Source organism: Calonectris borealis, chromosome 21 (assembly GCF_964195595.1).
Source record: "Calonectris borealis chromosome 21, bCalBor7.hap1.2, whole genome shotgun sequence".
Taxonomy (NCBI): domain Eukaryota; kingdom Metazoa; phylum Chordata; class Aves; order Procellariiformes; family Procellariidae; genus Calonectris; species Calonectris borealis.
The window spans coordinates 2089797-2110447 of record NC_134332.1 but is presented as its reverse complement, the minus strand read 5'-3'; the positions used below and the strand labels follow the sequence as shown (position 1 = coordinate 2110447).

At 47.6% G+C, this 20651-nt stretch overlaps 1 protein-coding gene across 3 annotated transcripts; it reads left to right on the top strand.

Moving 5' to 3' along the window:
* Window positions 1–112: 112 nt before the first annotated feature.
* MIGA2 (mitoguardin 2) lies at window positions 113–18668 on the top strand. 3 transcript variants are annotated; one of them, XM_075170303.1, is made up of 16 exons: window positions 113–226; window positions 1726–1968; window positions 2614–2824; window positions 3773–3885; window positions 6238–6355; window positions 6962–7101; window positions 8606–8723; window positions 8909–9009; window positions 9495–9610; window positions 10006–10078; window positions 10736–10822; window positions 11497–11595; window positions 12092–12226; window positions 12982–13035; window positions 13996–14112; window positions 14741–18668. In XM_075170303.1, exons 2-16 carry the CDS (start codon window positions 1873–1875, stop codon window positions 14939–14941), a joined length of 1779 nt encoding a protein of 592 aa, XP_075026404.1. In that variant the 5' UTR covers window positions 113–226; window positions 1726–1872; the 3' UTR covers window positions 14942–18668. The 3 variants fall into 3 exon arrangements, with proteins under 3 accessions (XP_075026404.1, XP_075026403.1, XP_075026402.1); XM_075170302.1 differs by having other exon boundaries at window positions 133–226; window positions 2629–2824; XM_075170301.1 differs by having other exon boundaries at window positions 133–226; window positions 8609–8723.
* The last annotated feature ends 1983 nt before the right edge of the window (window positions 18669–20651 follow it).

The window sequence follows — 20651 nt, the reverse complement described above, 5'->3', positions numbered from 1 at the left end:
CATCCTCGAGCCAGGCCCGGGGAAGCGCCGCGATTGGTGCGCCGGCAGGCAGCTCGCCGCTCTTATTGGCTGGAGGAGGCGCCGGTGGCTCGGCCCCGCCGCGGTCGGCCCCGCCCCCGCCCAGGGTAGGCTGCGGCGCGGGGGAAGGAGACGCTGCCCTTCCGCGGCCATGGCGCGCGGCGGGGGGAGAGGGCGCCGAGCGGGGCCGCGCGCCCCCCCCGCCACGGTGAGTGGTGCCGCCCGCGCTCGCTCGCGGGGGCCGGGCCCGGCGGGCCGCACCATCGCTGGTGGGGGGGAGTCGGAGACGGGGACCCCGGGTGGAACCGGGCCTAGGGATGAGGGGTGCGCACCGGGGTGCAGAGGGTACGGGACCCCCCGGGATCCACCGGGTGCGGGAGGCTCGGGGAGGCCTGGGGTGCGGGTGGTGCCCCGGCCTGCATGGGGGCAGGGGGCCTGGGGGATGCCCCAGGAGTGCGAGGGGCCTGAGGGACCCCAGGGCGCGGGGGGTGCCTAGGCGGGGGCTGTGGGGACGCCCCAGGGGTGCAGAGGGCCCGGGAAGCCCCGTTTGCAGGGCCCCAGCTTGCTGCAGTGCTGGTATGGGGAGTCCCGCGGGGAGCTCCCTGCCTGGCCGGTGGGCTTAACGCCCCCGTGCCCGGGGGTGCCCGCACTGCCTCGGCAGGAGAGCCCACGGCAGGCCGGGCTGTGGCGAGGTGCCCTGGACGGAGGGATTTCCCTGGTACCTTGCTGCGTGTACCCCTCAGCCAGGCGTAGTAACCCCCAGGCTGTTTTCTGTGCCCAAAATTTCTTGCACTTTGCTCTTCTCATCTCCGCTCTGGCCAAAATGTTGCATTTAACCTTGTGGGGAGAGCCCGTCGCCTGTGTCGGGTCCCTCAGGCTCCAGCCACCTTGAGAGCGTTTCCAAACGGGGGTCCCAGACGGGGTTACACCAACCCACGGGCCGTGGGGTGCGAGGTGGCCGTCAGCCGCGGGGCCAGGCCGGAGCAGGGGGTCGTCAGGCAGCTGTAACACCTGGGGTGGGTTTATCTCGTCGGTGTGGGGAGATGCCAGAGCCTGGCGTGGCCGGAGCGCGGCCGCACGCGGGGTGAGAGCAGCGTCCCCTCAGTGCGGGGGGGTCGGCTTGCTGCAAAGGCTGGCCTGGCAGAGAGCGGGGCCAAAGGGTTTGTAACTTTGTGGTGTTTAAAAGACAACCCCCCCTGGTTTCAATACGTTATTCTGTAGCTCCGTCCTTGAGGTGAAGCACGTCCCTCCTCCCCAGCTCCCAGCATGGCCAGCAAAGCTCTCAGTAAACTCAAGCAGCGTTGAAACCTCCTGGGCAAACACCCTTTGGTTGGTCTTTGTTGCACAGAAACCTGTATGAAAGCAGAGTTTTAACAGTGAAAGTGTACATACGATTATTTGTAATACTTTTTTTTTTTTAATATGGGCACTGCAAACAAAATCCCTGCAACCATGTGCAGCCATTTCTGGTGCATGTAGAAATCTGCGGTAGCTATCGAGTCCAAGGCGGCTGCTGCTGTAGAGCAGTTTGGGAATCTGCCCCTGAGGTTGGTAGGACAAGCAAAAAAATTGCTGCTGTTGGTGAGAAGATGCTTTAGATCCGCTTGGCTCCAGCGGCATTGCTGCTCCAAGTGACTTGGTGTGTGGTTTGTGAAGTGCAAGTCGTGTGTTACCTTCACTCACCTGATTTTTCTCCTCTTCCTCCAGGAGGAGGATTGCTGGATGAAGGCTGACCCCAGCACTCTGAGCCAGATGTCAGAGAAAAGTTGGATTTCTCTGTGAGCAGCTCACGCAGCATCCGCAAGTGCCCTTCCCCTTTGTGGCTCCTGGAGGTGCCGAGATCCTCGTTCAGACATGGCATTTAGAAGGACAGAGGGAATGTCCATCATCCAGGCCTTGGCAATGACCGTGGCAGAGATCCCCGTGTTTGTTTACACGACATTTGGGCAGGTAAAACAAGCAGGAAAGGCTTTTCTGTCAGGTTCCTTGGGTTTTCTTGTATGTAGAGAGAAGAGTCTGTGTTAATTGTGAGGGACAAAGGCGTGACGGGGTGATGCTGGGGGACCTGGGCAGTTTGAGGGTTTGTAAAATTGTGTGGAGAGTTTGGGGTGGTGGGAGAGAGCTGCCCAGGGTGGGATTGGAGTAGGGAGAGAAGGGCTTCCCATATCCCTCCCTGGGAGAACGCCCGGGCGCAACCTTCCTCTTCTTCAAAGGCACTAAAAAAAGACCTTTGTTTTAAAGATGATTAATATATTTCCCACTTGTAGTAATGCAACACTTGGGGCAATAAAGCTTAGCTACATGCCAGGGTTTAAGAATTGAATTTGGGTAACCCGGATTGCATCTGTTACGGGCTGTGTGCAAATCTTGCAGCGTGTTTTGGTAATGGGAATTGAGACCAAGTTGTCCAGATTCTGTCAAAATGATGCTCTGCAGTTTCTCTGCTGCTAAGTTGTAGTTGTGTAGCAGGGGCTGAGTTTTGTGGGTGGGAGGGGGAATGCCAAGGCGTCTCATGTTTAAGACTGCTTTAAAAAAAAAAAAGGGTGGTGGAATTGGTTTTTCATTGTTGCTCTTTCATATCTTTTGTGTTTAAAGTCTGTCTTCTCTCAGCTGCGGCTCTCTCCAGGCCTGCGTAAGGTGCTGTTTGCTACAGCTCTCGGGACAGTTGCGTTGGCTCTTGCAGCTCATCAGCTGAAGCGTCGTCGTCGTCGAAAGAAGCAGATTGCTCCAGAGAAGTGCGGCTTTAAGCCTGGAGGGATCACAGTGCCCATCTTGCCAACCAGAAGGGTCTCCTCCGTGAAGAAAGGTTGGCCTTGCAAAAAGGGAAAATCCCCAAAAGCTTTTTGTGAGGGGGCAAAGAGGGTGTACAGGGAGCGATGGGAAGTTCCTGAAGTGGCTGGGGTGGAGAGGAAAGTGAAGCCATTTGTGTGGTGCATTGGTGCAAAATGAAATTAGAAGCCTGAAGCACGGTGCCATGAACACAGGGTCAGCAGAGGAAAGGGAGAGACCCTGAGCTCAAAGCCCTTGCGAGAAAAAAGTAACACTGAGGTTTCGACCAAGGTTTCCAGTTCCCATCCCCCTTCCTACAGAAAGACTGTGGACCTGTTACGCCACGCTTCTCCCGATAATAACGGCCCGGGGCACACGGTGACCTGGTTGCGTATTGATCTCGGTGATGCCAACATGACGCCTGACCAACGCGCAGCCGCATTGGCGAGGTTGGGTGGCGGGGGGAGGGTGGCCTGGGCCAGGCTGGGGAGTCGGGAGCGTCTGTCCAGCTCTGCGGCGGCTCCTGGACTGTGCGCAGCTTCTTCACCTGCTCGTATTGATTTTGGGGGTAGGACTGACCCAGGTCCTCAGCAAAGCACTTCAGGGATTAAGTATTTGTTTTGTGAAACATATGAAAATCTTTAAGCGTTTTTAATAATAACCAAGGGAGCGATGTCCGTGCTCTGCCTGGCCTGAGGGAAGCTGGAGGAGTTCTTCCTTGATGCTTTCCGCTTGTGTTTGCCTCCTGCCATCCGTAAGCAGTGAATAAATTCTCATTCCTCAGCCTCAGATCCCCACTAATACCACCCTTCTTGGTGTCTCAGAGCAAAATAGAGCATACAGGAGATCCGTGACTCATTTCTAGGTATTGGATGCTGCTTTGCCCATCTGCAGTCGCACTTGACAAGGCGATGTTCCTCTCCCTCTTCACAGCTGCAGTGAACCTTGCTAAAATCCTGTTTTACTGTGACCTTCCCAACTGCAGGATACTCCAGCAAGAGAGTCCAGAGTCCTGGCAGCAAGAGCAATGACACGCTCAGTGGGATTTCCTCCATCGAGCCCAGCAAACATTCTGGTTCCTCCCACAGCCTTGCCTCGGTAAGGACCTTCTCGGCCGGGCTGGGAGAATCAGGGCTGGGAGATAGGAGTGCATCTACCTGTAACAAGATCACCAAGCCCTTGGGCTTGCACTGGCTGATGGATAATGCCAAAGCTTTGGAGCAGAACAGGTTACAGCGTAATTGTAGGGTGCGTTCTGATATTAACCTCTCAGTGACTGTCTGGAGTTGCCTGCATGAAATCAGAGCAGCATTTTCCTGTGGCCAAGAGCCCCAGGGTACATCCCACTTCTTTGGCCAACGAGGGGCTGCAGGAGGGACTTGCGTGTGGGACATGGCTGTGATTCCTCGGGGTGCTCCGTGAACCCCCTCAGGGAGTGAGGCTGGGTTGTTGCTGGGCTCACAGCTATGGGGAGCTTGTTTGCTTCCCTCCGCGGTGGGGGTTTGGGTGGCCCAGCAGCCCCTGTGCCAGCACAGCCCTCCTGTGCTGGGGCTGCTCACAGGTTGCTTGGTTGTTAAAACCAGGTTAACTACCAAAATCTAATAGCTCTGTTCAGGAAACAGTGCAGGTTGAGAACACAGCCTAGTCGTTCTACCTCCTCCAAAGCCAAAAGCAGCCTATAAATACAGGTAATTCAGGCTTAGCCAGGCAGGAGAAGCCATCACTGCTTATATCCACCTCTTGTGAGACCAAACACAGAAGCGCTGGGGAGCATTTGTGGCTTCAAGACCTGTTTTACATCCCCATTGCTCAAAGCCTCACGTGCTGCTGTTGGAGCAGTGGGCGGCACAAGCGAACCTCTGCAGCTTCGTGCGCTGCGACTTACTGCAAAACACCCCCTCGGCATCACCCGCCTGGGCTCGGTGGCTGGTTAGCAACGCTGGGGCAAGAAGAGGGAAAAATCACCCCTTCGAAGGGAGCTGTCGGCCACCAACACCCTACAGTATTTTAGTTTGTCCTGTACGATTAAAGCACCAGAAAGTTGCCAAAAATCTGTGCTGGCCAAAGTGTGTCTCCAGCAGGCGGCAGTGCCGGCACGGCGCTGGGCGTGCAGCCTGCACCAGTGTTCCCCTGGGATAACTGGGATATGATGGGATGTGTCAGTGAGGACCAAGCTGTGTCCAGCTCTGGCCTCCCTCCCCCTGCAGGGACTCTCACGTCCATTTAATTCCCCCGCGGCTTCTCCCTTCCCACAGATGCCGTCCGGGTTTTGTATCATTAAGTCTGTTTCTCTTTAGATAAAAAACTATCTTAATTCCTTTTTCCCCTGCTGGTGCATGGGTAGGGATATCCACATGGAGAGGGATCTGTTCCCGTACCCCCCTTCATTGTGTGGGAGCTGAGCGTCTGTGACACTGTACTCATTGCTTTCATGTTACTTAAAAACAGCTCATCCTTCGCACAGCTGCAGTTTCTGCCTGCTCTCTCGTCTGCTTCCTGGGGCTCTTCTTTGCCATCTAGTAAATAAGTCAGCATCAGCGAACTGATGATTTGCAGTTCTGGATCTCAAGGTGATTTATTAACACTCCACAGAGATTAATCAATGGAGGCAGGGCAAGAATTCATCTGTCAGATGATTATTGTAGCTTTTTTCTAGTAGCAGGCTCACATTTGGACATCTTTCTCTAAGCCGTATGAAAACACTGGTCATTGATAGTGTTCGAACCCAGCATTTCATTGGGTCAGACTTTAAAAAGCATTTATGCGCTAGTGTGAAATTGGAGAAAGCTGACAATTTGCTGTGTGGATCTTAGTGCTCAGCCCTCCCAGGAGAAGGTTTGGTTACAAAGAGAAGAGCGAGGATCCCCTGGCCAAAGTCCCCAGCTGTATTTTTGCTGGTGGTCTGTTCCTTTGTTTGGACTGTGGTCGCTTCCCCCCCACTTCCAGTGTTTTTTGTACGGAGAGCCGGGGCTGACATGAACTTTCTATCAAAATCCTTGTGCCTCTGTAGCGATTGCTTTGGAGCTTTCTTGGGCTGTCACCTCCGTCAGTGCCCTCCCGCCAGTGCTCACCATTGTAAGCTCGCCGTTTCCTAATGAAGCTTCAGTGTAAATTGGTTGGGAAGGTATTTCCCACACAACTTTCTCTGCTTTCAAAGACGCTGCTGAGGTGCTGGGAGGACTTCTCACCTCGCCTCCCCTCTCAGCACCGTGCGGCTCTCGGCAGTTGACAGCGTAGTGTAAACCCAAGTGGGAGGGGGCCGGTAACCCTTGATATCTTCCCCTTCCCCGGCAAGGGAGTACCAGTAAGGAGAAGCACAAGGGCAAACTTGGGGAAGGGAAATGGCTTATCGTTCAGATTTAACTGGTGGTGGTGGTTGTGTGGTCTTAACGCCGCTACCCTTGGAGAGAATTCAAAAGGCATTTGCTGCTCTCTGCTGCTTTCCTGCAGATGGTAGCAGTCAACTCTTCGAGTCCAACACCAGCATCAGCGGGGATGTGGGAGGCCCAGGCAATGGGGGATGCTGGAGCCATTGGTGATTCCAGTGCAGAAAGCCTCTACGTTCAAGGTAAACAAGCACAAGGGTGATATCGCCCTGGGGGGATGGTTTATCACTGTGAGAGCAAAAAGAGGGTGTAAATTGACATAGAGCATCAGCAGCTCGATGTAGAGCTCTAATAGGAAGCTCTCTCCTATTCTCAACTTAAACTCAGTTGCTTCTTAGTTATAAAAATCCCATCTTCTTCTCCTGAAGAAACGTTTCGCTGTTTTCCCACTGAATAATACTGTTCTTTGAGCAGCAGGCTCACCTTGTGCAGAAAACAGTATTTTGGAAGTAACACAGCTAATGTTTTAACCAGTTTGGGGATGTTCTCCTTAACTTCTAATCCAAATTAAACCATATTTAAAAGAGAAAGAAATGGAATACATTTATTCTTTCTTATCAGTTGAGGAGAGGCTTCCCTCTTCCTGGAAGTGTTCAAGGCCAGGATGGATGGGGCTTTTGAGGTGTCCCTGCCCATGGTTAGAACTAGATGATCTTTAAGGTCCCTCCCAACCCAAACCATTCCATGATTCTTTGCTGGATTGTCTGAGTGAGCAAAGACTCCTGCTGTATCGCTTTGTTCCTAAGTGGCCTGGGACTCTCACAGTTTGTATTTGGTTGCATTGCCAGGCATGGAGCTGTTTGAGGAGGCCCTGCAGAAGTGGGAGCAGGCGCTGACCATCAGGCAGAGGGACAATGCTAGTACCAGCACCCCTGTGCCCTGGGACAGCAAGAAACAGCAAGAGAGCATGTCTGAGAACATCCCAGAGGTAGGTCCCCACTTTTCCCTTGCATTGGCCAGCTGGGGAGCATGCTGCAAGACCAGCCTGGGTAAGAAGAGCAAATTAAGGGCAGAGTTGGGCCAGACTCTGTTTAAGAGCTGTCTATATCTGCGGCTTCCTTATGCAACGTGAGTGGGTGTTTTTAATTTCTTTCTTTTTAATAAGTCTCGCCCCCTCATTCCCCAGCTTTTCTACCCACCTTCCAGCATCATGTCAGTCACTGTCATGCAAGTCCTCCAGCAGCAGAGGCTGCGGTAGGAAAAGGCTGTAACAAATACAGCACCAGAGAGAAAGAAATAGCTTTTTGCCTGGCAGTGTCGTGTCTGTAACTTTTTAATGCATTTGAAAGTGGAGATCTTGATGGTCACTATCACTTGAAGTGACAGTGGAGAAGCAGAGGCCAGCTGCCTGCATGTATTAATGAGTAAAGTGAAGTGGTAACCCGGTAGGAGCTAAGTATGCCCCTGCTCACTGAGCAAGTGGGTCAGGGAGATGTGTAACTTGTTCTAGCTACAAAAACAAGTATTTCAGGACAATGCCTTGTTATCTTGGACTTGAGGACTATCCAGGGAAGATCTCTGATAAGAGAAGATCCAAACTAGAAAGGCTCAGTGACAATCACGAGGCTAAAGAGAGCAGTTGTAGCTCAGGACTGTGAAAGGAGCTAAACTCCCAACTCTCCAGGAGTTCTCGCTGGCAAAAAGTGTTCCCAGCCTCTTATAAACAGGGCCTGGTGTAGTAAGTATGTGGGATATTTGTCTCTCGTGGTGGATAATATTTATCCAAGTCACATCTGGATTCTCTTGTTGTTGTCTCTCCTTGAAGAGTCCTATAGTATTTCTAAAACTGACTTAAAAACAGTTGATTCATTATCAAAATAGATGTCGTGGTTCTTGTTAATGCTTCTGTCTTCTGGGTGAAATACTCATGCAGACACAGGGGCATGAAGGCAAGATGCTGTGTAAGTCTTATTTTTCTCTTTTTTTTTTTTTTTTCCTCCCCTATCCTTCTGTGCTGCTTACAGCAAACTTTGCTTATGCCCAGCACCTTAATCCAAGGACTCTTACTCTGTTGTCCAGTTCTGGATACTCTGTTGTATTCAACACAGGTTTTCTGATGTGATTCCCTCTTGAAATTAGGCTAAAGTCACAAGTCAGGAGAATTAAGTGATCTGTAACTCATTAAAATATCTGTTTTTCTGGATGGCAGGTTAAAGTTCTTAAGTTCTTTCTTCCTTTTTTAACAGGAAAACAAAATTGTAAAGCTAAAAAGCCGGAGGGTTTGAATAGGCTGTGTAGGAGCTTCCCTCCCCTTGCGTTATTAGCTGCATTGTAGGATTAATGAGTCCTCTCTTTTTTTTTTTCCTTTTTTCAAAATCATTTAATCTGCAAACTGTAAATACTATTTTACTGAAAATTTCCTTCCATATTTGTGCTGTCAATCTGTCTTTGCCCAGCTGGCTAACTAAGGGTGGCATTTATGTATGTTCAAGGAGGAGTCCCAGAAAAGGGAGTTTGCCGAGAAGCTGGAGTCCCTCTTGCACCGAGCCTACCACCTCCAGGAAGAGTTTGGGTCTTCGCTTCCGTCAGACAGCATGCTGCTGGATCTGGGTATGGGAGCTGGGTTAGAAATGCATTAGAAGACCAGTTTCTTTTCTGATTTTATGTCTTTTCTGTAAGCTAGGCAATGAAGTGGTGACAAAGTGCTGTTTGTCGGGGTGGGAGGGAGAGCACAGTGGCTAGGAGGAGTGGTAGTCCATAAACTCCAACACATGCAGCTTCTTCCTCTCCTCCAGAGAAGACTTTAATGCTTCCATTGGCGGATGGGTCATTGCGGCTTCGGACAGATGATGAAGACAGCTTAATTTCCGAGGACTCCTTCTTCTCTGCAGCAGAGGTGACTTAAGTTTCAGCTGTGTGTAGCAGTCCAGCTACTTGGAAGGGAGCCACAAAGGCAGTGGAGCCAAACGCATCTTGGCAGAGGAAGATGATACAACATGGAGCAACAGCCCCAAGCTGGGAGGTTCATGGTGGATGTTAGGAAAAGCTGTTTCATTAGGGGCATGGTGCAGCCCTTTCCAACCAGCACCTCCATGTCATCTTCCTATCTGCTGTAGAAAACATGCCATAACAGCTAGGAAAGTACTGTAAATCTAATGTAATGTGGCTTGGTTGTGTAAATTTTAGGGGATATTGAGCTGTGTCAGAGCTGAGACAGCTTTTAAACTGGTGGGAAAAGAAATATCTTTGCATGAAATAATTGGCACTGACAAAAGTTTGCTAGCTGAAGAAGGCACATCATGCTTGTGTGCAGTCTCTGAGTATTTGCAAATATTTAACGAGATCATTTTGTTCTTCCCATGCCTCTTGCCACCTCTACAGCTCTTTGACTCTCTCCACTTTGAGGAAATACCATTCCACCTCTCTAAGCCAGTAGCGGCATATGAAGAAGCTGTGCAGTTAGTGAAAGACGGGAAAGTTGCGTGCAGGACGCTGAGGTGAAGTGCCTGCTGGAGTTGTGGGTCCTTGTGTCGAGGCTCCTTTGAGCAGTGTGAACACATTATTTGCCTTTGCCTATAACCAGAATAACCCTTTGGGGACAAAAATTCTTAGCAGCCTGGTTTGGTCTTCCCAGGGAACTAGCCCAAGATTTTAGGGGACACATGTTAAGAAAGGGTAATTGTCCGAGGCAATTGGTAATGGGAAATGTGACTGTTCTGTGTGGCTGGCTGGCATAGTCCTGTGCTGTAACAGCCTTTGCAGAGGTGCTCTGGTCCCCCAGGGAGCTGTACAAGGGGAATGCAGTTGTTATTTTTTTTAGGGGAGCATAGCTGTTAGGAACACAGACATCAGGAGAGCTAAAACTTATGCAATTCTTCCCCTTTCCCTCTAGGACAGAGCTCCTTGGCTGCTACAGTGACCAGGATTTCCTCGCGAAGCTGCATTGTGTCAGGCAGGCCTTCCAGGTGAGAACGCTCGAGGCTCCCCTGTTCCCGCAGCGTGTTCCTGCCAGCAGCACGTTCTCCTCTGCCCATGCAGGGGTGAAGTCTTTGCCTTCTAGAGCAAGTGAAAGCAGAAGCAGCAGCAGCCCAAGCTCACCTTGCTTAACGCTGTAATCCTGTCCTGACCGATTTGATTTGGAGAGGGAGAGGATCCCCTGGTCCCCGTGCCCAGCTTGAGCGGTGGTTACATGGCCACTGACACGCAGGGAAGTGAAAGTTTGGTAATTTCAGAGCTGCCTAGGAGTTGCTACTCCCACTTAAGAGTTTTTCACTGCGCTGGAGTCAAACTTGTGAGGTGGGGGAGCAAGGTTTCTTTCTCCTTACTGCGATCCACATCCTAGCAATGTGTGTCTAGAGCCTGAACAGCAGCTTTTGTGCCCTGGCCCCACTGCCACTCCGTGGCTCCCATGCCTCCATTCTTGCCCATTCCAGTCTTTCAGCCTAATTTTAAACTCGCTTCCTGGAAAGAGCAGTTTTGTTTTCTGGACTCCAGCATATTAAAGGTTAACGATGCTGGTGTATGCAGCGTTGCACTGCTTTGTGTCCTGTCCTTTTTTCTCCCAACTCAGAACTCACGTGGGCATAGACATTCATAGGAGAATTCTTGTGTTCCCTTTGCAGGAGCTGCTGGAGGATGAAAGCAATCAACTGTTTTTTGGAGAGGTTGGGAAGCAAATGGTGATAGGACTAATGACAAAAGCTGAAAAGGTAGGAAGTTTGTATAGCAACTCAGCTGTGTCTTGTGAGCACAGGGACACTTGTTCCCCCATCCCAACCCAGAGCTCTTCCAGTGTCTTGGAAGGAGAAAACTGCATCTGTATGCTGGTGACTATTGCGAGAAATAAAATGCCTGTGCTTTTAATCTTGTTTAACAAAATTCTCTTGAAAGAACCTCTCTGTGCAGCTCCTGTCCGCAGTTTCATACTGTGCCTCACTGGAGCGAGCAGAGGGTACAGGCTGTGCATCAGCAATGGCATCTTCTCAAAGAATACAGGAAAGGGAAAAGAGAATCAAACCTTTGCATCAACCACATACCAGCTCTCAGATCACTGGCTTAGTCACTGGTCATCCCCTAAACAGGGAGATCGTCGCTTGCACAGCGTTAGTCCCTTACTGGCTTGGTTTGCTTACAGATGTCCCTAGCTACTTCCTTGAAGGAAGTGGAGCAACATAGGTGCTTTGAGTCACAGCTGAACCTGGGGCCATCCATGCCTTCCAGAAATAAATCCTCTCTTTCTGCACAAAGAGTGTTCCGGCTAAAAACTTCAGCCAGTCATGTGCATTGATGTTGATGTTAGCTCAAAATAGAGTAGTCAAACTTTGGTGAAATGTGCCCACAACTGTTGTACCTTCTGAAGTGTTTTGTTTCTCTGCTCTCCCAGAATCCCAAAGCTTTTCTGGAAAGCTACGAGGAGATGCTGCATTATGCACTGAAGCAAGAGACCTGGCCGACCACTCAGCAGGAGCTGGAGGGAAGAGGGGTTGGTAAAGACATTCTCTCTAGAAAGTTGCAGAGGAGTTGGAGGATAATGAATATGTAGGAATGGCCCAGGAGTGAAAGAACTGCTGCTGAAATACAGTTATTTTGCAATTGTACATTGTTGGGGAGGGTGAGGGGGAAATTGGCTGTTGGGATGTTTAAATTTCATGGCAAATCTTGCCTTCAGCAATGTCAGCACTACTGTGGTTAAAAAACAAACGCAAAATCCCAACTTCTTCTAGAGGGTACGAGCTACTGTCTGTAGGTCTGTAAGATTTGTTTGCCTTTTGACTGGGCTTTTCCTGGACACAGGATTAATAAGTCTCTGGGCCAGCCCCTCTCTGGGGGCTGTGAACTGAGTGTACACAGTTCAGTCCTCCTGCCTTGGTGGCAAACTTCAGCTCATTACATTTTGTTGCTTCAAAACAAGAGAATAACATCCATCTCCTTTTTTTTTTAAACCTGTTTCCTTTACAGACTGTTCTGCTTTCTGACAGGTGGTGTGCATGAATTTCTTTGATATCGTGCTGGACTTCATCCTCATGGATGCTTTTGAGGATCTGGAGAACCCGCCTTCCTCCGTGCTGGCTGTGCTGCGCAACCGATGGCTCTCCGACAGCTTCAAGGAGACGGTGCGTTAAGCGGGTAGTCCTTGTGCTGAGCATGAGATCTCAGTGCCAAGGCTAGGAAGGAGTATGACCTCAGCTGTACTGGCTGAGCTGAATTTTCTCTTTAGAAATACCATGCTTTCCTGAAGCTCTAAACAACAATCTTCTGGTACATGTAAATTGTTTACAGGAAAGCTTTCCTTATTTTGAAAGCATCTGGTTAGCTCCAATAGAATTATTTCTTTAGCGGCCTTTATCAGTGATGCCATGGAGATGTTAAAAGATGACAACGTGTGTTTTCATGAATGAGGATAAGAGGATCAAAATGTAGGGAAAAACACGTGTGTTTTTTTTGCACTTGGCCGTTCATTCTGCCTCAGCAGACACTGAGGCTCGAATAGCAGCGCTTTCCCCTAGTCCTGACCCCCAGCTGCATATTTAGACTGATTAGTTTCACAGGCTGAGGAGGAGATGGTTGGGAGGCACCTTTTAACAGCTGTCTGCTTACAGTCTGCATTCTGGGGTGTTTGGCAACTGTGTCAGATCATATTAGCGGTCTTCAAAAACACTTCGGCTTTTCTGGAATGGATCTGGAGTGGCTAAATCTGCTTCCAGTTCACTTCAATTTTGTCACAAATTTTAGAGTTGTTGGCACAAAAGGGCCACTGCTTTGATATTTTGATGGCAATGTGTTGGTAAACTGTTTGTGTGGTGTTTTTTGTTTTTTTTTTTTTGAAAAGGAATCCGAGTAACTGATGGTCTCTCTCCGTTAATCATAGGCTCTAGCAACTGCCTGCTGGTCAGTTCTGAAAGCAAAAAGGCGGCTTCTGATGGTAAGCAAAATTAATTAAAAGGGGAAGAATCTCATGTATTTGAAGCTGAAAAGATAGATCTTGACAAAATATAAAATTAAGTGGTATAAGACTGAACTGAATCGCATTCTTTATGATGCTTTAGAGCACTGGGGTCCTGACGTCATTGCTCCAGTGCCATGCCACTGTTTCACTGAATCAGTCTGAGTTTATTCTCCCTTTTTCTTAATGTGAGAATTCAAAAGGCAACGTTGCCTTTCTGGTATTCCCTCTCCCCGCTGACAATACCGTAGGAACGGTCACAGACACCAAGCAACAAGGGGCTGGCTCCTGAATTGTAGTTTCCCTGCTGGCAGCGCAATGAATGGCTCACGCGCTTCTCTGCTTCCCAGCGCTGACTGCTGACTAGCTATTACTTGATGCATTTCCCTTAAATCTGTGGCTTTCTAAAGCATCACAGCAGATGAGCTCATGGACCTGGGGAACAGGAAGCCACAACTTCACAACCCCAGTTCTGCCACAGGGTCTGTGGCCTCTGGCAAGTTTTCAACTCCTATCCCACAACCAGCTGGTACGACTGGGTTGCCTCGTGAGATGGTACAAAGAGAAATGAGAGCGTTGGAAGCTGTATTGGTGCTGTCATGCACCATGTCTTGGATATTTGCATGCCCTTTCCTGGCTTGGTCCAGAGATGATAAATAGAGTCTATAAAGACTGCCTGATGGTTGCCTTTCCTTTTCTTCTATTTATTTTCCTCCTGAAATAGTAGTTTAGAAACATGAAGGTAGAAAGCTCTAGTCATCCTTCAAGGGACCTGAAAGATAAATGTAATTCTGCAGGAAGAGATGTTCTTAAGTAGCTCTTAACTTCAGTTACTGAAGCACGGTGCTTTCTGGCATGGAATTTGGTAGCTGATACGGAATAAGCTGCTAATTCTTTCTGAGAACCGAGACCGACCAATTCTTCCCTTCCCTGTGGCAGGTACCAGATGGCTTTATCTCTCATTTCTACTCCGTATCGGAGCATGTCAGTCCTGTTCTAGCCTTTGGTTTTCTGGGGCCCAAGCAGCAGCTATCTGAAGTCTGCAGTTTCTTCAAGGTAAGATGGCTTTTCCGTACCTAATCTGTGTGGGACTCCTGCTGTCTTCTGCCTTAAAGCTGCAGATATGTGCTTTTGATGACTGATGTGGCATTAAGAAACTTGGCTCTGTACAAAAGCCTTCTAAAAATCACTGTTTTTTGTGATGCAGATTGCTGAATTCAGATTGATAAGAATTCCCAACACAATTTACCATAGCTGATAGCAAAAATGTGTGATGAGATCAATTTATACCACCAGTATTGGAAAAGATTACGGGTACATTTGTTGAAAGAATATGTTGTCTAAGGGTACATGGGATCTTAAAAGTTATATATTTGATCTTAAAGCTTAAATCGTCTTGTTCTTGTAGATAATATCATGAGAGGCTGTGTTGCATTCATTAATGTTTGCATGGATATTGCCATGGACATCGGCATTGCTTTCCTGACTTCGGGAGCTCTGCTGTCCTGTTTCAGAGGCATGAGGGGATTTAGCCACAAAAGTAATACCCAGCCTGGAGCAGATCTTTGCTCAGATGGCAGACAGGCAAAATTCATGGGGTTCCCTGCTTGCTGCAGTCCAGGCGGCTGGCACTGGCAGGTGAGAGGAGGTCTCCTTACTGTAAACCTTCCTTTTGTCTGTGCAGCACCAGATAGTACAATACCTGAAGGACATGTTTGATTTGGACAACGTGAGATACACAACAGTGCAGTCGCTGGCAGAAGACATTTTGCAGCTGTCGCGGCGGCGCAGTGAGATCCTCTTGGGATATCTGGGCACCGAGACTTCCCCTGAGATGAACGGCACGCTTCCTGGTGAAAATGAGCCACGGAAGGAGCTCATCTGATGTCAGTCAGGGGAGGAAAACAGTTTTGTACAAGGACCTTTTTCCTCCCAGAGGTGGATAAAACTACCTGCAATGCTCAGTGGTGGCAGCAAGACTATCTCAACACACAGCAACCTGGTGGGACCTTCTGCTTTTTGTAGCCAGTAGTGTTTGCTGGGATGGATCCAGGACCACTTGCCAGCTTATGGTTTGAATTTCTTCTTTGTTCCACCTTCCTGTTCTTTTTATTATTATTATTTTTAATGTGTCATATAAACCACGAACTGCCTGGGCCCAGATTTTTGCCTGATTCTCTTGAATAGGGCACCATATGTACCCGTTTTGCCTGTGCGTTTTCTGGGAGATGATCCCTGACGTTTACGATTGTGTGAGGGAGCAGGAACATCATTGGTAAATTCTCCACTTGACCCTTAGCTTCCCAAGGAGGCTTTGTTTGCTTTGGGATTTTTATTATCGTTCTTTCTCTGCTGTGTTTCTACAGACATTACTGCTGATTTTTACCTTACGTGTTTTAACACATGCAATGTGACTAGCAAAGATTTCTTTCCCAGGGAGGAAGAAATACTTCTGTAAAGCACTGAAGTAAAATGCAGACTTTTGTAACCAGTCTGAAGCTCTAAGGAAGCTGGTCTGTTCCCTCTGTGTTGCTGCTCTTTGCAGGCCAGATGACGGGCTCTGTGCCGAGGTCATCCTTGCTTAGGAGATTGCTGAGGTCTATGTTTGCCCCTAAGGCAAGCTGGTGTGAGGAGGGGGTGGATTTGCATCCTGCCTGTGCATGCACAAAGTCTTCAACATCCTTCGAAGTGCCTTGCTGTATTTCAGAATGAGCCAGCAGCAGTTTTCGCTGGGTAAGAGGTGTGGGATGTACACAAGCAGAGGGAACCGGTGTAGCGTGGTGGCTGTTCCTATTATGCACAAGGCAGTAAGAGGTGTAGATGTTGGATGTGATGTACGAAAGGGCTTATGTGTGCAGGTAGCTGGAGAGCTGGGATCAAGCTGCTGGAGAGGAAACGACTCTTTATAGTCTGTCAGTCCTAAGAAACATAGCGTAGTTTTGGGTATAGATCAAATGCATGTGTGTGTATGGCCTTGTAGTGCTGGGAAGGGCTCTTATCAAACGATGCGATCCTGACTGCACAGCCAGCACCTGAAACCTGGCTGCTTTGGGGCACGTGCTGAGTTGGATACTAGTGTAGGGTAGTGGCAGTGGAGTGTGCTGGACTTGAGGCAGTCTTGGCTGTGAGGTTTGCAGTGATTTGCCGAGTCCTCTGCGAGTGCAATGCCACAGATGAAGGTTGAGGGTCCAGCCTGTGCTTTCTCCTGTTTCAGTCCACATACAGCTCCAAGTCCCAGCCTCAGAAGGAGGAGGTCTTCAGGGAGAAGGCAATGAGGACTTTCACAAAAACACGGGCTTCAGTGTTTTTTTTTCCTCCAGACTGGTTAGTTATTCCTTGTGTCTGTTCCAGGTAAAAGGCATAAGTCTTATCTAGCCATATTTTTGCAAGGAAAAAAAAAAGTAAGAATCTGGAGTTTCCACGTGAGTGGAAAGTCAGTGCATGGGCTTGGAGAATACAAGCTTCTTTCTTCCTCTTCAGATATCTAATGTGGATTCTGCTGGTAAAAGCAGGAAGGAAGTAAGCAGGGAAAAAGTAAACAGGAGGATGTAAAAGGAGTAGATAAATGCTCCTGAGATGCTTGCAAAAGGGTAAGTGTAGAGCACGTAACATCTGGTGCTCTATAAGCACATCAGACCGATGTGGCTTATCCTGAAGACCAAATTAATGCAATAAACAAGACGGTGCTGAGGCAGAAGTGAGGAGCAGCTGACCCAAGTGAGGCTGTATGAAATAAACTGTTATGAGAAGGATTTAAGAGACAGCAATTGAAACTAGGAAAGGTCTGTGAGGTGTCTTGCTCCTGGCAGCATGCAGTGAGAGAAGAAACAGAGGATGTTGTATTAGCACGACACACCTGCTATATGTAAACTGTGATTCAAAAGTATGTTATATTCTGAAAGCAAGTTACTTTGCCAAAAAAAATGTTCATAGTGCTTTGTGCTCTTGTGTGGCTGGTTTAGAAGAAAGAGTAACTTCAGCAGCTTTGTATAGTGGTTAAAAAAATGCTAAAATGTGAAGATTAATGTAATAAGATGGATTGTAATTCTAAACAATGCTGTTAATTTCTCATTTTTAGAGTTGTTTTATGTGTATTTATTTACAACTCTGAGTGTCTTTTGACCTCAGTGCTTGGGGCAGCCTGCCTGCTTTGTATAGAGACAAGAACACTGGCTGCTGACTTTGGTCTTTTTGCATCCTTGCGGGAGAGGACACTGAAACAGGGTCCCCATGAAGCAAACACTAACTTGCCCTGCGGCTTTTTAAGCTAAGAAATTCTAAATTCCTAATCAGTCAAATGGAAGAAAGACAGTTTTATTACAGATTTGTGCTTTTCCTTATTGCAAATAGGGTATGCTGCCCTCCCAATGAAGGTAAAGAGGGATCTTTCCTAGAACATCCACAGCTTCTTGGAGGTTGAGTTCTCCCCCTCCACCTGCCAACACTAACTTGGCTCCTGCACAAGCCAAGAATGTCTGCTGAGACAAACCGCTTTTCTCTTTACTGGGGAGGATCTTAAACTTCTCTAGACGCCCCCCGCCACTATTTCGCTGTTGCTCTTTCTCCCTCCCCAATCCCAGTGTAGCTTGAGAGGAAAGGCAGAAGAAGGGTGTTTGCAGCTGCTGAAGGGTACTGTTCAGATCAGCGGGTTCAGAGGAGCTGCTCCTGTGGAAGAAGCTCTCCCTGACCTGAGGGGTGGTGGTCAGTGACCTGCTGCATTCAGCTCCTTTGGCTGCAACCCCGAGCAGGGGCTCAGGCTGCTCCCACTGATCCCATCCAGAGCAGGGCTTGGCCAAAATGGCAACCGCCTGATACTCATCTGTTTTGCAGGGTAGAGTAAAAGGTTATGACGGAACAACTGGCTGCCCTCTGGCTTCGTAAGAGATCACTCGAAAATCCTTCTTTCCTCAGCATATTGTGTTTAGCAAAGGAAATTCTTCAGCATTAGTAGCAGATGAGATACGTATTTGGGTAGAATCTCTAGAGATAAGGTATTTGCCTTTTTTATAACGAACTCTTATTCTCAAGGGGTTAAATCATTCTGGGCTGACACTTGCAAGATTTTAACACTGATGGGGATTTGAAGTGGCTTAGCAGCTATGAAATAAAATTCTTCAATAGTTTCTGATGCTTAAACAGAATTTCAAATATGCATGACTTTCAATTTTTATGTGGAGGTTGTAACAAGCTTCACCAGTGGTTAAAGTACCTACTCAGTACTTTAGTATGTATGCAGAGACTACACCAAATGGCTCTAGGAGGGTCTTCATGATCTTTAAAGCACAAATACATTAATTAAAAAAATGTGAGGAAAAATCTGCCTTGTTGTATCTACGAGATCAGTGTGGCTTTGAAGAGCATGACTTGTGCTGTCTCATACAAGGAGGTAGGAAAGCAGTAGAACCTTCAGTACCCCTCTTCAGTAGAACATTCCTCTGCCATATCTGAAACTAATGAATGTAAACTTGTGCCTATTTTTTCTTGATTTCCTAAAGGTGTAAAAATCTGTTCTTGTTTTGCTTCTTTATTTTCTTTGCAGGTGATTTTTTTTTTTTAATACCTTTAATCTTAGGATGTGGGCATTACAAGTCAAATAAAACTTTCCTTCATGATTGTGGTTTTTGTTTCTAAATTTCCTGGCTAGAAGCACAAGTCTTTGGTTTCTGATTTAGGTGACAGTTGTGGTGACACCTCTGGTGCTAGAGTGGTGGTATGAAACAAGGCTCGCTCTTCCTAGGGTCAAAATGCTAAACTTGCAGCAAGTAAACTTAAGGGTCTTGTTTGCATGGGGAGTCTTCCTGGTTCTACTGAAGACAAGTCCGTAGATTAAGCAGGCTATAAAATAAACAAGACAACTCATTGCACTTTGAGCAGTGGTTGAAACTGTGGGGTTTCATTTTTCAGATTTTTCTTTTTCCATGGTGGTTTGATTGTGTTTGGGTGTGGTGTGGGTAGGCTAGCAGACTGTGATAAAGTGATAAGAGAAATGCCAGTAAGGAGCAGAATCTCTTCAACATTGTCCAAGTTCTTGTAGCATACTTACCAGCCTCCTAAACTATGTGAAGGAAACCCGGAGTAAAGACTGTGGGTTGGTATCAGAGATGCTCATCTGCTGAGCAATGCAGGAGACTCATCTTCTCGTTCTTCTGAAGCAATTACAGTATGTTTAAATACTTTCATTTTCAAATGATACAGAAACCAGATTGAATCAGATAGGCTGTTTGCTTCCACAGTGATTAAGATTTCATCCATACGCTTAAAAATAAAAAAATAAGCCTTGGTTAGCATTAATGCGAGCCTGTCACGAACCATCATATATGCAAATAAAATGTTCATGAATAGGAAAATTTTTGTCTCATGCCACACCCTGAAGGTTAGTTGAAAGAGTTAAAAGGAGTTTATCTTGGTTTCCATGGTGTCAGACTGTATACTCATTACATCTCCAGAGCAGCTTTGTGCTTTCTTGTGCTGAAGGAACAGAGCAAAGGCTGCTCTGTGTATTGACACTTTCTTCTTATGTTCAGGAAGGAGTGGGTGAATATAGCAATGAAGCCCACAATTTTCAGTACTTGTCATGGTACATAGATCAAATGTAATCCACTCTGCCAGCATAACTCTATATTCAATAGCTTGGAAAGGAGGAGATTTATTTAACTTGAATAATGAAAGCGGTAAATCACTCATGCTACCTTGTAGCAGTCTTCTGCAATGAACTGAACTTCTGCAGTAAATATTTGCTCTTTCTTTCTAAATAAGAAGACTTTAATGCTATTTTTCTTCTTGCAATGCCAGGAAAAGTATCAACTTTGAACAGGCTGTTGAAATTAATTGGACATAGTCATAATTGCTATCTGAAAACAGGTGTATTACAACTGCAGGAAAAGGAGTGTTCTCCCTGTTCTGAAATCTTTCTTTATGGTGAACGTGTTAAGGGATAGAAATCCTAGTCCATGTGCTTTCCTGACATAAAAATTAAAGGCAACCCCTTGCCTATGTTTACCACTTCTTGCGCTGCTCTTGCGTATTTATTTTTCTGCAAGTTTTATCTTTTAAAATTGAATGAACTTTGGTGGTTTGGTCCGAAGGTGTATTTGCCTTCTACAAGCTTTTCTGTGTAACGCTGCTCATTTATCTCACTTTTGAAGTGCTGCACTGTTTGTGTTCTGCTTTTTCCTCAGGCTCCCCAGGTAAGTATTGTTCTCTGGGCTCACATACGGGAACATTCATTTCGGTTTGGTCTTCAAAGTGGGTGATTTCAGTGGTCAGAGGTATTTAGGAAGGGAAGAAAAGGTATTACCTGGACCAGGTGTTGCCTGGCCTCTGCAGTTCCTTTTAAAGGATGTGCGGAGTATCAGCAGCAGCATCCTGGTTTCTCTTGAGATTCTGCAAGGACTTTACTTCGTGCTTTATTTTCACATGTGCATGTTCACACAGGAGCTGCTGGTCCTTTACAGAGCTGTAAAGGAGATGTAGCTGTAAAAATCCATCCTCTTCCTAGTGTTATTTATTTAAAAAAAAAAAAAAAAAGGCATTTTCAACAGAGCTTAGTCCTTGTCACTTAATCCCTCCTGTGCAGGGGCAAGTAAAAATGTTAT